General features: G+C 39.1%; 1 protein-coding gene across 1 annotated transcript in view; it reads left to right on the top strand.

Moving 5' to 3' along the window:
- The window catches only part of dock1 (dedicator of cytokinesis 1), a 575,757-nt gene that overhangs the window by 7,952 nt on the left and 553,240 nt on the right, over positions 1-14,565 (top strand). Inside the window, exon 4 of the mRNA XM_043713153.1 lies at positions 441-1,088. Coding sequence (XP_043569088.1) covers positions 1,046-1,088 — 43 coding nt within the window. The 5' untranslated portion in view covers positions 441-1,045. The remainder of the gene's footprint in view (positions 1-440; positions 1,089-14,565) is intronic.

Below are 14,565 nucleotides of genomic sequence, written 5' to 3'. Positions count from 1 at the left end.
AATGAGCTCATTCCTGATGAAGGGCTTTTGCCCGAAATGTCGATTTTCCTGCTCCTCAGATGTTGCCTGACCTTCGGTGCTTTTCCAGTATCACTCTAATCTAGACTCTGTTTCCATGCTGTACAGCTCTATGACTCTAAACAATCAAAAGGTTTTGTAGACAGAGAAAACTTTCTTTTTCTTTTGGGGAAGAGCTTGAGGTCAAGCATATGACAGTGACCAAAAGAAACTTATTTACCTAGATGTGAGAATGTGGAACTTGGGAGTGTGTAAAGCTAATGGCATACAGTAGGCATATTTTAGGGAGAGTGGATAAGTACATGAGGAAGAAAATAAACAGGGGCTGGACTGAATCAAAAAGAAAATGCTCAGCTGATTTCGAAACGTCAGCAAAGAGAAACACAGGAAACCTGAAAAGTAACTTGTGTCTCTTTTTACAGATCTGCCAGACTGCTGGATTCTTTCCATTTTTAATTTCAGGTTTCCATCACTCTCTGTACTTTGTTATTTTACGGATAAGTATTAGATGAGGAAAGATGGAAGGAAGGGGCTAGAGTGAAGCATGGACTGGTTGGGCCGAGTAGCTTTTGGCCGTGCAGCCTATTCTATATATTTAAAACAAAAGGCAAGTTGGATTGTCAACGACGCAGTGCAAACAAATGGCAAAGCATATTGCACAAGCGAATGGCGATTGCATAACCTTCTCAACACTCCCCGAACAATCCTAGTGTGGGTGCGATCCACTGGAAGCCTGATTGACTGGAAGAAAAATAATTAAATGTGGTAACTAATTAAGTAACTCTGTAACAAGGCTTTGGGCAGGGAACATACCGTCAGGAGCTCGAACGGTGAAGCGGTGACTCACTGAGAAGTTTTTTTTGGGGTAAACTCTGTGACCGTTGGGAGTTTGAGCGGTGACGCTCGAGACACATGACTGGAACTTTCTCTCTCCTGCGGAAAATGGCGGCCTGGAGTTTCCAGGAGAAATGAGGAAAAGGTGGGAGAAAAAACACACACACAACTTCAAGGAAGTTTAAACGCAACCATGACGCGCTGGATTCCCAGCAAAAAAGAGAAATATGGAGTGGGTGAGTGACACTGAGTGACTGTTTCCAGCTAGTGCTGAATGAAAGATCTTGCAGCTAAAACTAATCCTTTTTTTTACTGTTTCTTTCCTTTTACGTTCCGCACGAGTTTCTTCATCTGCCTCCTTTCTGACCACAGCTCAGTTCAAGAAATGCTTTCAGCTTTTGAATGAATATTTCTTTTACGATATAACAATTCATCAAGATAAGTAGATCCTAGAAATCTTTTCCCTCTCTCTGCTCTCGTATCAAATGAAACAGATTGGGTTTGGGGCGCGCCTAGTTCCAAGGCCGTGCCCAATGCATTTAGTTTTGGGATGTTTTGAACATGAGGCCGTGAGTTCACTCCCAAACTACAGCCTCATTAAAATGAAATAATTTTGTTTAAATGTTGAACTCTAAATCTGTGAATATCTTGCAATCTCGCAAAGTTACCTGTAGCTACTCCCGTTTCGTCGAACCTTGGGTATAATGGCCAATTGCATCCACTACTTAGCTGCGATTTTTACTGGAATAGCTGTTTATTAAATCTTCACTTTATTAGCAAAAGTACTGGTAATTGAACTGTAAGCCTTCTAAATTCGTTTAATGAAGATCGTGTATAGAGGTGTAATTAACTTGCATCATATGTGTCACAACATGCTGCAGCAACCAGTTATCGCTAAGGGATTATCACTAATGTTTTAAAAACATTGATGTTTAGAAAACTTGTTTTTTGTACACATGCTTAACCTCAGTGGTTCTGTGTGCTGAGAATAGGCACATTATAATCGTATCACTTAATATTTTGCAGACTTTTGTTGAGCATGGCCCACTAACTTTTGTAATAGTACAGTAGTTCACAAACAGATCCCTATCAAAAATGAAGACCTTTCCTGCAAATGTGATTCAGTATCCCAAAATTAATTGTTTATTCATTACTAATTGATTTTTGATTAATCATGCCTATCATCTGCTTTCTTCAGTGCAAATTGTTCATAATGTTTGAATAGTGCTTCAGCACATTGGTCACTATGCTTTATTTTTGCACCTTGTTCAAATGTACTGTATTTTGGATAGCCTCTTTTATTACTTCAATCTACTTCACAGTTTTTGTCCTTAATTTGGCTTCAGTCTTCTAATGCACATTGTGAGAATGTATAAAATATCTCTGTTACTAGTTCAGCTTGAATTTGGTGCAGTTAAAGGAACCTTTTAAAAGTACAATTACTGCCCAGAATACTGTACAAAGTTTCCATTAGTGCAATGTTCAAACTTTTTAATTCTGAATTAGAGAAATAATGAAAGGTAATCCAGAACTCCAGACTGATATCCTGGTGTTCAAGAGTTTGAATCCCATTATGGTAGATTCTGAAATTTGAATTCAATAATAAAATGTGAAATAAAGAAAAGCTAGTCTCCAGACAATTTAAAAAAAAGAAGATGTCATATTCTAAAGAGGGTGCATAAATCATTGAAGGTGGCAGAATAGATTGAGAGTGTACTACATTTGAATTTGGGAAAGGATCAAGAGATAGAGGGCATATATTTACATAATTGACAAAAGGAGGAGTGAGACGTGAGGAAAAGCTTTTTCATATTGGTGGTTAGTAATCTTAACTAATGGAGCAACCCCGTTACCTTTTTCTCGCTTCCTGACCTTTTGAACATTTAATGTATCTTTGAATATTCAATTCCAAGCCATTCATCTTGGAGTAATGTCTCCAAGGGCTATCAAAAGAAAATATGTATTTCCCTTTGAGCTGACAATTTAATTGGTTTGTCGAGATTCCTATCTGCATTAATATACCGTGCTTTTACTGCTTTTGCAACTTCTATCAGTCTTATGTTTGTAGACACCAACCCTGCCACACTTTTTCATTATCTTTACTATAATTAACAGCGAGAGAATGAAGATTGTAATGAACACAATGGCTTTGTACTTCTAGAGGGCCGTTTGCTAATCTGCTACTGGAAGTTGGACAAGCAAGCAGTCTGATTTCTTGATAGTTGAGTGATGGAGAGATAGATGTGGATATCACTAGCATATGTAAGGACTGTGTCTTTTTATTTTGTTTTTTTTTAAAACTCTGATTGGAATTGAGAACTGTTTTAAAAGTCAGTTTTTTTATGAAAGAGTGGCTGTAGTTTTGAAAAGCAAATAACCTGACATACATGGCAGGCATCGTTGTAAACAGTGGTTTGTACAAGCAGTAATTGTAAATTTGTGGATGATTTGGAGCTGAGGGAATGCACTGATGCAGCTTTTGCTAGCGACAAAAAGTTGGTTAGACCATAAGAAATTGGAAAAGGATTAGGCTGTTTGGCCCCTTCAGCCTCTTTGAGGAGAAAGTGAGGTCTGCAGATGCTGGAGATCAGAGCTGGAAATGTGTTGCTGGAAAAACGCAGCAGGTCAGGCAGCATCCAGGGAACAGGAGAATCGACGTTTCGGGCTTCCTGAAGAAGGGCTTATGCCCGAAACGTCGATTCTCCTGTTCCCTGGATGCTGCCTGACCTGCTGCACTTTTCTAGCAACACATTTCCAGCCCTTCAGCCTCTTTCCCATTCAATAGGATCATGGCTGATCCGATATTCCCCATGTCCACTTTCCTGCGTTTCCTTGTACCCTTGATTTCCCTACGATATAGCCTTTTTCACTGGAGCATAGGAGGTTGAGAGGCAATCTGACAGAAGTTTATAAAATCATGAGAGATATAGATAGAGTTAGTGGTAGTTGTCTTTTCCCTAGAATGGGCGACTTTCAGATGAGGGAGCACATTTTTAACATGAGAGAGATTTTAAAAAAGATGAGAGGCAAATGGGAATGAACTTCCTGAAAAAGTGCTGGATGTGGGTACAATTTACAATGTTAAAAAGACGTTTGGATTAATTATATGAATAGGAAAGGTTTGGAGGGATATGGACTGGGAGCAGGCAGATGGGACCAATTTAGTTTGGGATTATGTTCGGCATGGACTGGTTGGGCCAAAGGGTCTGTTTCCATGCTCTATGACTGCTCCCACAGTTATGTGTTAAGGATTTCCAAAGATTGAGAGAAGAAATTTGTCCTCATCTGTCTTTAAATTGATGTCCCTTTAATCTGCTTTCTGGTCTGAGACTCTCCCATGATGGGTAATGTCCCTTTGTTTAAAAAAAAACCTGAAGAATTCTTTGTTTAAGTGAGATCACCCCTCATTCTTCTAAACTCCAACCTGCTTAACCTTTGCTCACCAGATATTCCCTTCATGCTGGGGATCATCCTAGTGAACCTTCTCTGAGCTGCTTCCAGTGAAATGATACTTAAATAAGAGGAATAAAACTGCCAAAGTATTCGACATGGTCTCACCAGCACCTTGTATAGTTGCAGTAAGACTTCCCTACTCTTGTATTCTAAGCCCCTTGAAATAAAGGACAACATTCCATCAGCCTTCTGATTACTTGCTGCATCAATGTACTCGCTCTCTGTGCTTCATGCATAAGTACCTTCAAGTTGCTTTGGTTTGCAGCCTTCTACAGATTTTCTCCATTTTTAAATAATAATCTGTTCTTTTGTTCTCCCTTCCAAAATGGGAAACTTCACATTTTCTCACATTATCTTCCATTTCCCAACCTCTTGGTTACTTAATTACCTTATAAATATTGATCTACGGACTAATGAAAATTGTTAATGATGGAGACTTTTTGCCTGCCAACAACTGAGATTGATTCATGGGTAACTGAACAGCTTGGAGCTGGGAACAAGTTACAGGGAGAGAGTGGGGAAGATTGAAATGTTTAGTTCTTCCCCAACTTGTGAGAATATCTATTTTCTACAGCCAAAACTCACTGATAAGCCAGACTTTATATTAGTGAGATGTTGGTACAATCAGTGGAAGCAACCAGAGAAAGAAGGCTGAAACATGTTGCAGGCCAGCAGAAAATTCAAGAATTGTTTCAACAACAGTACCTGGGAACAAAGACAACTTTCAGTGCCCTCCCCCCAACACATGTGTCTACACATAAATAGCAAGTGGGACAGAATATCAACACTTCATCGGAGGCTCACTGATGTCACCTAGCATGGTGACAAAATGTGTAAGGACAAACCCACCAGCTCAGTGAGCAAACTTACAACCTGAGCTACCACGGTGATGAAACATCGGAGAGCAAATTTACAAACTGAGCTACAAATCTTCTCCAAAATCTCAAACACTGAGCATAATATAATCTTTCTGAAGTATTTCTTGAAGTGTAATTTCAGGAAATACTATTGACAATTTACATCAAGGACTTAAATGCCAATATAGTTTGTGATGTTACTCAAGGGATAAATCGTAGCCAGGACACTAACAGCTGTTCTGCTTTTCTTCAAGTAGTAAAGGAAAACGTCTAACCAGAACATAGTGCTGTTCTCTCACTCGAGAAACACAGCTGCCGGTGAGTTTAACCTGAAGGTCACAAAGCCTTGGGCAAGAAGAGACCTTTTGTGGTAACCTCAGTCAATGCAGGAATTGAACCCATGTTGATTGCATCGCTCTATATCGCAAATTAGCCATCCAGCCAACTGAGCTAACCAAATGGTTAGAATGGTCAGTAGCACACCTGTAGGCAAACTTTAAAAAAAAATCTGAGTAAAAAGCCCAGAAATTGTATGGAACTTCGATTATCCTTATAAAAACCACATTTCCAAAATATATAACAGACTTACTTAGTTTGATTGAAATCTATTGAGAAATAACGCAGAAACTTGTTTGGGGGAATGAAGTAGAACAGTGGAGTGTGTTGTGGTTGCAACCATGAGGGTAACTCATTATTATATTATAAATAGGTTTAAAATTATTATGGCAAGAGACAAAAATAAAAATCAAAAGAGAAAATATCCACTGGGCAAGCACCAATTTCAGTGATGTGGGAAGGGAATGTGGTGACTAGGAAAACAGTTGATGAGCAACAGAAACATGTTGGATTCAAAACAAGCATATTTCAATCATGAAAATGGAGCATATGAATCTAGGACCACCTTGAGGATAAATAGAGGTTAAATAAAATGGAAGAAATAAGGTAAGTCTATGATAAATGACAGGTTCAGGTGCAGAGTACAGAATGTGCAGGCAGAAACCATAAAAGGATACAAGGATAAAGATTAAGTATGAGAAAAAATTCAGGAGGTAACAAAGGAACCCAAAATTTATTTAACTTGTAAAGTAAAAGGACAGTTAAGGAATGGTATTAATTATAAGCAAAAAGAAAATGTTCCTATAGGGACACAGGACAGAATGGGAAGCACTGACACTACACTTTACACCTGTCTTCACAAAAGGATGAGGTTAGTGTTTCAGTTTTGTAGGGGGTAAGTAAAAATATTGGATGAGGCAAAGATAGATGGATAATACCAGATTGCATGAAGACATAGACTGGTGAAATAGACACGTGGTAGCTACAACATGAAGTGGAAAAATGTGACATGAGAAGCATTATGGAGAAGTGTAATTTAAACAGTATTTTAAGAGGGACATACAAGCACTGGATCTGGGATGCATAGTAATAAAAACTTTTGAATGTTCCAGAATAAGGAGTTAAGAAAACTATGGGATCTTTGGCTAAAAGGGGATATTACAAAAATAAAGAAACCATGTTAAACATTTACAAAATCACCAGTTATGCATAATCTGGAGCAGTGTGTACAATTCTAGGCATCACACTCCAGGAAAAAATGTCAAAACCCAAGAGAGGATACAGAAGAGATTTATAGGATGATACCAAGGGTAAGAGACTGTACTCATTAGGTGGCATGGTGGGTCAGTGGTTAGCACTGCTGCCTCACAGAGCCAGGGACCCGGGTTCGATTCCATCCTTGGGCCACTATCTGTGTAGAGTTTGCACGTTCTCCCCATGTCTGCGTAGGTTTCCTCCGGGTGCTCCGGTTTTCTCCCACAGTTCTAAGTTGTGCAGGTTAGGTGAATTGGTTATGCTAAATTACTATGACTGTCAAGTTATATGAAATAATATTTCAGATATTTATTTTTTTTCTTTTAAAACTTGCATATAACAGAAGCAGAGCACATTTGGCAATGTATAAACAGTTGAAATCTGCATCATTGATAATCTGTATCAATGATTGTGGTACCCTTCCTTTTATCAAAAACATTGATGACAAGCATGATTTTTTTTCTACCCTATTGTGAAAGCTTAGTCAATCTCTCCCTAACTAATAATGTTACAGATTCAAACTCAAATCTAGGACCAAAGCACATAATTGAGATGGACATCAGCACCATGCAGAAGATTTATAGTGGAGAGATTGTAAATTCTCAGTTCAACTAAATGCACAATTTGAAGAAAACTGGCATTCTGGCCAATGTCTAATTTTTATCCAACAAGCTGGTCACTTATCTTTTGCTGTGTATAAATTCACATTCATATTTTTCAACAATACAACAGAGGTTAAACACCAAAATGCACATTCTCTGATTACCCAAATAACATGACAGAAACTAAACAAGATGAAAGCTTTTTTGTCCCTCATGCCTATTCTGAATTCCACTTTGTGCAAATAGTATTTATCTCAAGACTGCATCACAGCCAGCATTATTTGAAGATTAATACTGTTTCTTCTGAATTATCAGAATCTATTCCAGCACCATGCTAAACAGTCTAATACATCAAGTGTAAGCATGCAAGGGAATTTACAATATTGCTTCAGGTGAATAAATACTGACAATCCGCAGAAAATGCATTTTATTCTGTATTTAAGCTATCTGTAATATTTGACTACCACAGTTAATTTCAAATTTGGGAAGAAATAAAGACATTTTTTCTGTAGCTATATGGGAAAAATACAATCGAACTCTTAAATCAACTCAAAGTTTATTTAATCAAAACTTAAATGCAACATGCAACAAAATGTAAACAAAACTTTGTACAACGATTGTCAATTTCATTCCAACTGAAAATACTTTATCGTACCTGTAACTGCAATTTATCACAAATATCAAATGCATAACTTCAAAAATGTTGTTTCAAGTTTTCAGTATTTATATATAAATTAAAAATGTATTAGATAGAATGTCAATGCATAAAATAGCCATTAGTAATACCTTCAGCAAACATTTCAGATGTTGCCAGCTGCTATCTTGAAGTGCATGCAGTTTTTCTATGGCTGAAATATGCCTCTACAAATTATGTATTTAGCAACTATCCATGCATTTAAACTTCCGTCTTGAGCCAAGCAAATGAAAAAATTAAACTAAAAGTCATGCAAATTAATTAATTGCATTTAAAACTCAAAAGAAAAACTAGGAGGTACAGCTTTAAGGTAAGGGGCAGGAAGTTTAAAAAGGATGTGATAAAAACTTTTTTTATTCACGTAGAGGGAATTTGGGTCTCGCTGCCTGAAAGAGCATTAGAGGCTAAACCCCTTATAACACTTAAGAAGCATCTAGATGTATACTTGTGATATCAAGACATATAATTGTTATAGACCAGTCTAGGTTCTTCAAAAATTTTAACAAGGTAACCTAGACCCAAACTTTTTTCTTTTTTTTTAAAAAGCGGGTGTGAGTGGGTGTTCCAGGTGTGATGCAACTGTTCAACCACTCCGCTTTAAGCAAAACAGAATTTATTTAAATGCTACAGTTGGAACACGAACGAAAAAAGGTGGAACTTAGAATAACTTAACTATTGGATAACTTAACCGTCCCAATATAGTAACTGTTACTAATTAACTGTCCCAATACAATAACATTCCAAAAACACACCCCTTGGCAAAAAGGAAAATTCAAACATAGATCCTTATAGGCAGGAGGAAACAACATCCAGAGAGAGATTGCAGAGAAAGTCAGAGGAATTCCTTATTGAAGTTTACATCACTTATGAACTCTCACATCTTGTGAATACAGCTAAAAACAAACTAGAAAAAAACATGAACTTGGAGAACTGGCCAAAACCTCCCCAAACTGATGTCTCAATGCGATAGGCCAAGCCTTTAGGGAAGGGAAAGCAGGCAGAATGAAAATGACAAATGGAAAATATGAATGTTTTTACAACTATGAGAAACTAATTAATTTACAACATTTTGAAAATTAAGTGATTCTATGTCCTTATCAGAAGTTTCCAATCACTAAGTTACACCTCAACCACCCCACCTCCCACCACTACTGTCAATTTCTCTTTCTTTTGACCTCTCAATCTGACTGTACTCTCTTCCACACTCTTCCATCAGGCAAAAGATACAAAAGTTTGAAAACACGGACTAACAGATTCAAAAACAGCTTCTTTCCAGCTGTTATCAGATCTTTGAATGAACCTTTCATATTAGAGTGATCTTTCTTTGCATCTTCTCTGCAGCTGTAACACTATATTCTGCAATCTGTTCTATTATCCCTGTGCTTATGCAAGATATGGTTTGTCTGTGTGGCATACAAAAGAATGCTTTTCACTATATCTCACTACATGTGATAATAATAAACCAAATTTTAAAAAAAACTCACTTGGCTTCAACCCTCCGATCACTTTCAGAAAGCCCAACTTTGTTCCCACCTATCCAAGTACCTCTTAAAAGTCAAAAGGTTCAGATATCCATCCTTTTCACACTCATCCTCCCCAGCAAACTTCTCATTCTCAGCAATTCCAACCTTGATCGTCATGCTCTCTCCCCAATCAGTTCCTTTTAAAGCCACCTAAATGTTTGCCACAATGGAAACTCCTCAACCCACATTCTGAACCACTTCCTTAACCACTTCCTTGATCTCCAAATAACATATAGCTTCTTGATTTCCAGGAAGACTTTAAGTCACGGAGATAAAGCTGTCTTTGATCCTTGCATAACTCCACCTGTATTCCTGTTGCCAAGTCTACGTGCTTTGGTGTCCATGCTTGCAAACACATTTCTCTCCAATTTATGAAATTTCATCTGTCTAGCATTTGACTCTTCAATCAACACAATGCCACAGTTGTTATTTAATTGTACCATCATTGTATCCACAAATGCAACTAAAACTAGGAAACTCCCACATTAGTCTTTTTTTTTAAAACTATGTTTCTAATGACCATGTTTGGGGATGTCATTACACATTGCTAGAGCAGTTGGGACTTGAACCTGGACCTCCCAGTCTAGGGGTAGAGACACTACCACTACACCCACATGGGGTCACTTTGATCATCCCTCCAATATAGGCCTCAACTTCATTCCCTTAAGTCCAAGTCCACATGCAAACTTATATGGCAGAAAACCGTTTTAACAATTCACTGCTAGATTTAGCTGGAATGTAACAAGATTGTACTGGGTCCAGCTTCTTCAGCTAAAATTGCTTCTTCAGCTAAGATTGCTTACTACTTCAGAAGCACTTTGAATGCAAGTATTACCCTGGCTTCAGGAAGCCATTTATCCCTCTGACTTACCTCCAACAATTAGTATGAGGATCTTATAAAACCTATTTATCAAGAAAGATTGAGAATATCCAATCAGATGCCTCTGCAGCTTTCCTTCTTTCTATTGGCTTACCTGGTCTTTAACCTTCCTTTACTTTAAAAAATCCTTGAACATTTTGTTGCTGCTCAAATCTGTACTCCGTATTCTCAGAATTCCATGCTGAAATCCTCTAACCAAGTTCAGGTTGTGAGTTTACTTACTGAGCTGATGGGTTTGTTCTCAGATGTTTTGTCACCGTGCTAGGTAACATCATTAGTGAGTCTCTGGTGAAGCATTGTTATTCTGTCCTGCTTGCTACTTGTGTGTGTGTGGATACCAGTGATAGTTGGTCATATCTTTTTGTGGCTAGTTGGTGTTCGTGCATCCTGGTGACTAATTTCCTGCCTGTCTGCCCAATGTAATGTTTGATGCAGCCTTTGCAGGGTATTTTGTATATGACATTCATTCTGCTGGCTGTAGGTATGGGGTCCTTTAAATTCATCAGGAGGTGTACAATGTGGTGGTAGGTTTGTGGGCCATAATGATGCCGAAGGGCCAGAGTAATCTGATCATCATCTCTAAAATGTCTTTGATGTATGTTAGGGTGGCTAGAGTCTCTGGGTGTGTTGTCTTCCAGTTTAGATCTGTTGTGCAGGAATTGGCAAACTGCGTTTATTGGGTAACCATTGTTCCTGAATACATTGTATAGGTGTTTTTCCTTGGCTTCTCACGATTCGTGGGTGCTGCAGTGTGTCGTGGCCCGTTTCAAATAATGTCCTGATGCAGCTCCATTTGTGGGTGTTGGAATGGTTGCTCTGATAGTTGAGTATCTGGTTGGTGGGTGTGGCTTTCCTGTAAATGCTCGTCTGCAGCTCACCATTGGCTTTTTGTTCTACTATGATGTCTAGGAAGGGGAGTCGGTTATTGCTCTCTTTAGTGAATTTTATCCCAGTAAGGATGTTGTTTATGTGCTTGTGGTTTCTTCTAGTTTGTGTTTTGTGATGGCAAGTGTGTTGTCCTTACAGCAGACCCAATGCTTGGGCTGGATCTTGGGAAGGACTATTTGTTGTAACCTCTGCATAGCTGCTGCTTCAATAAATCCTGATATTAGTGATCCTATACTCATGATTTGTTTGTAGACCTTATCGTTGAAGGTGAAGTGGGTTACAAGTCACAGGTCTAATAGTTTTGAGGATGCTGTCCTTGCTAATGGAGTTGGCGATGTCAGATGTTTGTGTCCTTGGCTCATCTAGCAGTGAGGCCATTGTTTCTGTGGCTAGGGTGATGTTTATTGGTCGGAGTCGGGCTATCACGAAGGAAATCATGATCTTGTCATCCTCTACCTCGATGCCTTTGATGTTAAGGAATTGCTGGGTTGAGTGGAAGGAATGGGTTGAGTTTTCTACCAGGTGTTTCAGTTTATTTTGCAGTTCCCTTGCTAGCCTATATATCAGTGTTCCGGGTAGTGAGACTCTGAGTCTTGGGTCAACCCCTTGTTTATGTACCTTCAGTAATCCGTAGAAACGGGGTGCATTGGATCCTTCTAGTTTCATTCTTTCAAGGTCTGTCTTGTTAATTTTACCTGTCTTGTGTTGTTTCCTCAGGACTGCTGTAATGCAATTTTCTAGCTGTCAAGTCAGGTCCAACACCACTGTTGGAAGGTATCTGTTTCTGTTGGTAGTGGATTTTCTTTTTAAATGTATTGCATTCTGTTTAGGATGACAGTCATGCGCCCTTTGTTGGCTAGTAGGGTTAAGATATTTCTGTCTTTTCTGATACTTGGGTTGTGTAAGGTTAAATACAAATGCACATGTTTTTTATTCACAATGTCAGAATCATATCTGTTTTTTTGTCTTTACAAAATTTGTGTACTCTTATTCCTAAGCTTTTTGAAGCAAAACATTTCAGCTTTGTCGGATGGTTCAATTAGTGTAATAAATGAACTAAACAATGTTATGGCTTGTGATGCTAGAGATCAAAAACTAATTTATAATCTGTCCTGTTCAGGATTATGGTCAACGTGTACAGGTTGGACCGATAGGTCTGTTTCCATGCTGTATGTCTCTAGAAGACTGCAGATGGGTGACTAGAATTAGAGTAATAGAGTCAAAGAGATGTACAGCACGGAAACAGACCCTTCGCTCCAACTCGTCCATAATGACAAGATATCCCAATCCAGTCTAGTCCCACCTGCCAGCACGGGGCCCATATCCCTCCAAACCCTTCCTATTCATATACCCATCCAGATGCCTCTTAAATGTTGCAATTGTACCAACCTCCACCGCTTCCTCTGGCAGCTCATTCCATACACATGCCACCCTCTGTGTGGAAAACGTTGCCCCTTAGGTGTCTTTTATATCTTTCTCCTCTCACTCTAAACTTATGCTGTCTAGTTCTGGACTCCCCCACCCCAGGGATAAGACTTTGTCTGTTTATCCTGTCTGTGCCCCTCATGATTTTATAAACCTCTATAAGATCACCTCTCAGCCTCCAGCGCTCCAGAGAAAATAGCCATAGCCTATTCAACCTTTCCCTTTAGCTCAAATCCTCCAACCCTGGCAACATCCTTGTAAATCTTTACTGATACCTTTCAAGTTTCACAACATCTCTCCGATAGGAAGGAGACCAGAATTGCAGGCAATGTTCCAACAGTGGCGTAGCCAATGTTATGTACAGCTGCAATTTGATGTCCCAACTCCTGTACTCAATACTGTATGCAGTATTCTAAAAGTGGTCTCGCCAACATTGTGTAGAGCCACAACCCTTCTACTTAGTGTTCTGACCAATAAAGGCAAGCATGCCAAATGCCACCTTCACTGTCCTGTCTACCTGCCACTCCACTTTGGAGAAACAAAACACCTGCACCCCTAGTTCTCTTTTGGCCCCACTCCCCTACCATTAAATGTATAACTCCTACTCTGATTTGCCTTACCAAAATGCAACAGTTCACATTTAGCTAAATCTAAACTAAACTCCATCTGCCTTCCATGGCTAATTGGCTCATCTGATCAAGGTCTGATTGTGTTCTGAGAATAATCTTCACTGTTCACCACACCACCCCCTATTTTGGTGTTTTTTGCAAAATCACTAACCATGCTTCCTCTATTCACTTCCAATTCATTTATATAAATGAGGAAAAGCAGTGGAGTTAGCACTATTCCTTGTGGCATTTTGCTGGTTACAGGCCCCAGTCTAAAAATCAGCCCTTTCCCACCACTCTGTCTCTTACCTTAAAGCCAATTTAATGTTCAGTTGGCCAGCTCTCCTTGGACCCTGTGTGATCTAACCTTACTAACCAGTCTACCATGAGGATGCTTTGCTGAATTCATATAGACGACATGACATCTACGATTTTTCCTTCATCGATCATCTTTGTTGTCTCTTCGCAAAACTCAGTCAAGCTAAGGTGACATGATTTCCCACGCGCAAAGCAGTGTTGACTAATGTGAATCAGTCTTTGCTTTTCCAAATGTACTTACATCCTGTCCCTCAGACTGCCCTCCAATAACTTAGTCACCATTAACATAAGAGTCAATGATCTATAGTTCCCTGGCTTCTCTTTACATCCTTTCTTAAATAATGCAACATTAGCCAACCTCCATCTTCCGGCACCTCACCTGTGGCTGTCAGTGATACAGATATCACAGCAAGGGGCCCAGCAATCTCTTCCCTTCTGACAAAGCTCTGGGATACACCTGAGCAGGTCTTGTGGATTTACCTACGATTGTGTTTTACGACCTCTAGCACTTCCTCTTCTGTAACTCTGAGATGTTGCTATTTATTTCCCCAAGCTCCATGTCCATCGTCACACGAAATAATGATGCAAAATATTTGGTTAGTATTTCACCCATCTGAGGTTTCGCACATGACCATGTTCATCTTTAAGGGGCCCTAATTATTTTTTGTGCTGTTAATGTATTTATAAAATCCCCTTTGGATTCTCCTTAACCCCACTTGGCAAAGCTATCTCATGTTCCCCTTTGTCCTCGGGATTTCTCTCTCGTATAGTCCTACTGCCTTTATACTCCTCTAGCAATTCACTCAATCCCAGTTGTCTATATCTGACATGCCTCCATTTCTTTTTTCTTGTCCAGTGCCTCAATTTCTCTACTC

Source organism: Chiloscyllium plagiosum, chromosome 22, assembly GCF_004010195.1.
Source record: "Chiloscyllium plagiosum isolate BGI_BamShark_2017 chromosome 22, ASM401019v2, whole genome shotgun sequence".
Taxonomy (NCBI): domain Eukaryota; kingdom Metazoa; phylum Chordata; class Chondrichthyes; order Orectolobiformes; family Hemiscylliidae; genus Chiloscyllium; species Chiloscyllium plagiosum.
Note: the sequence above shows the minus strand (reverse complement) of the source record. Positions and strands in the feature narration are given on the sequence as shown.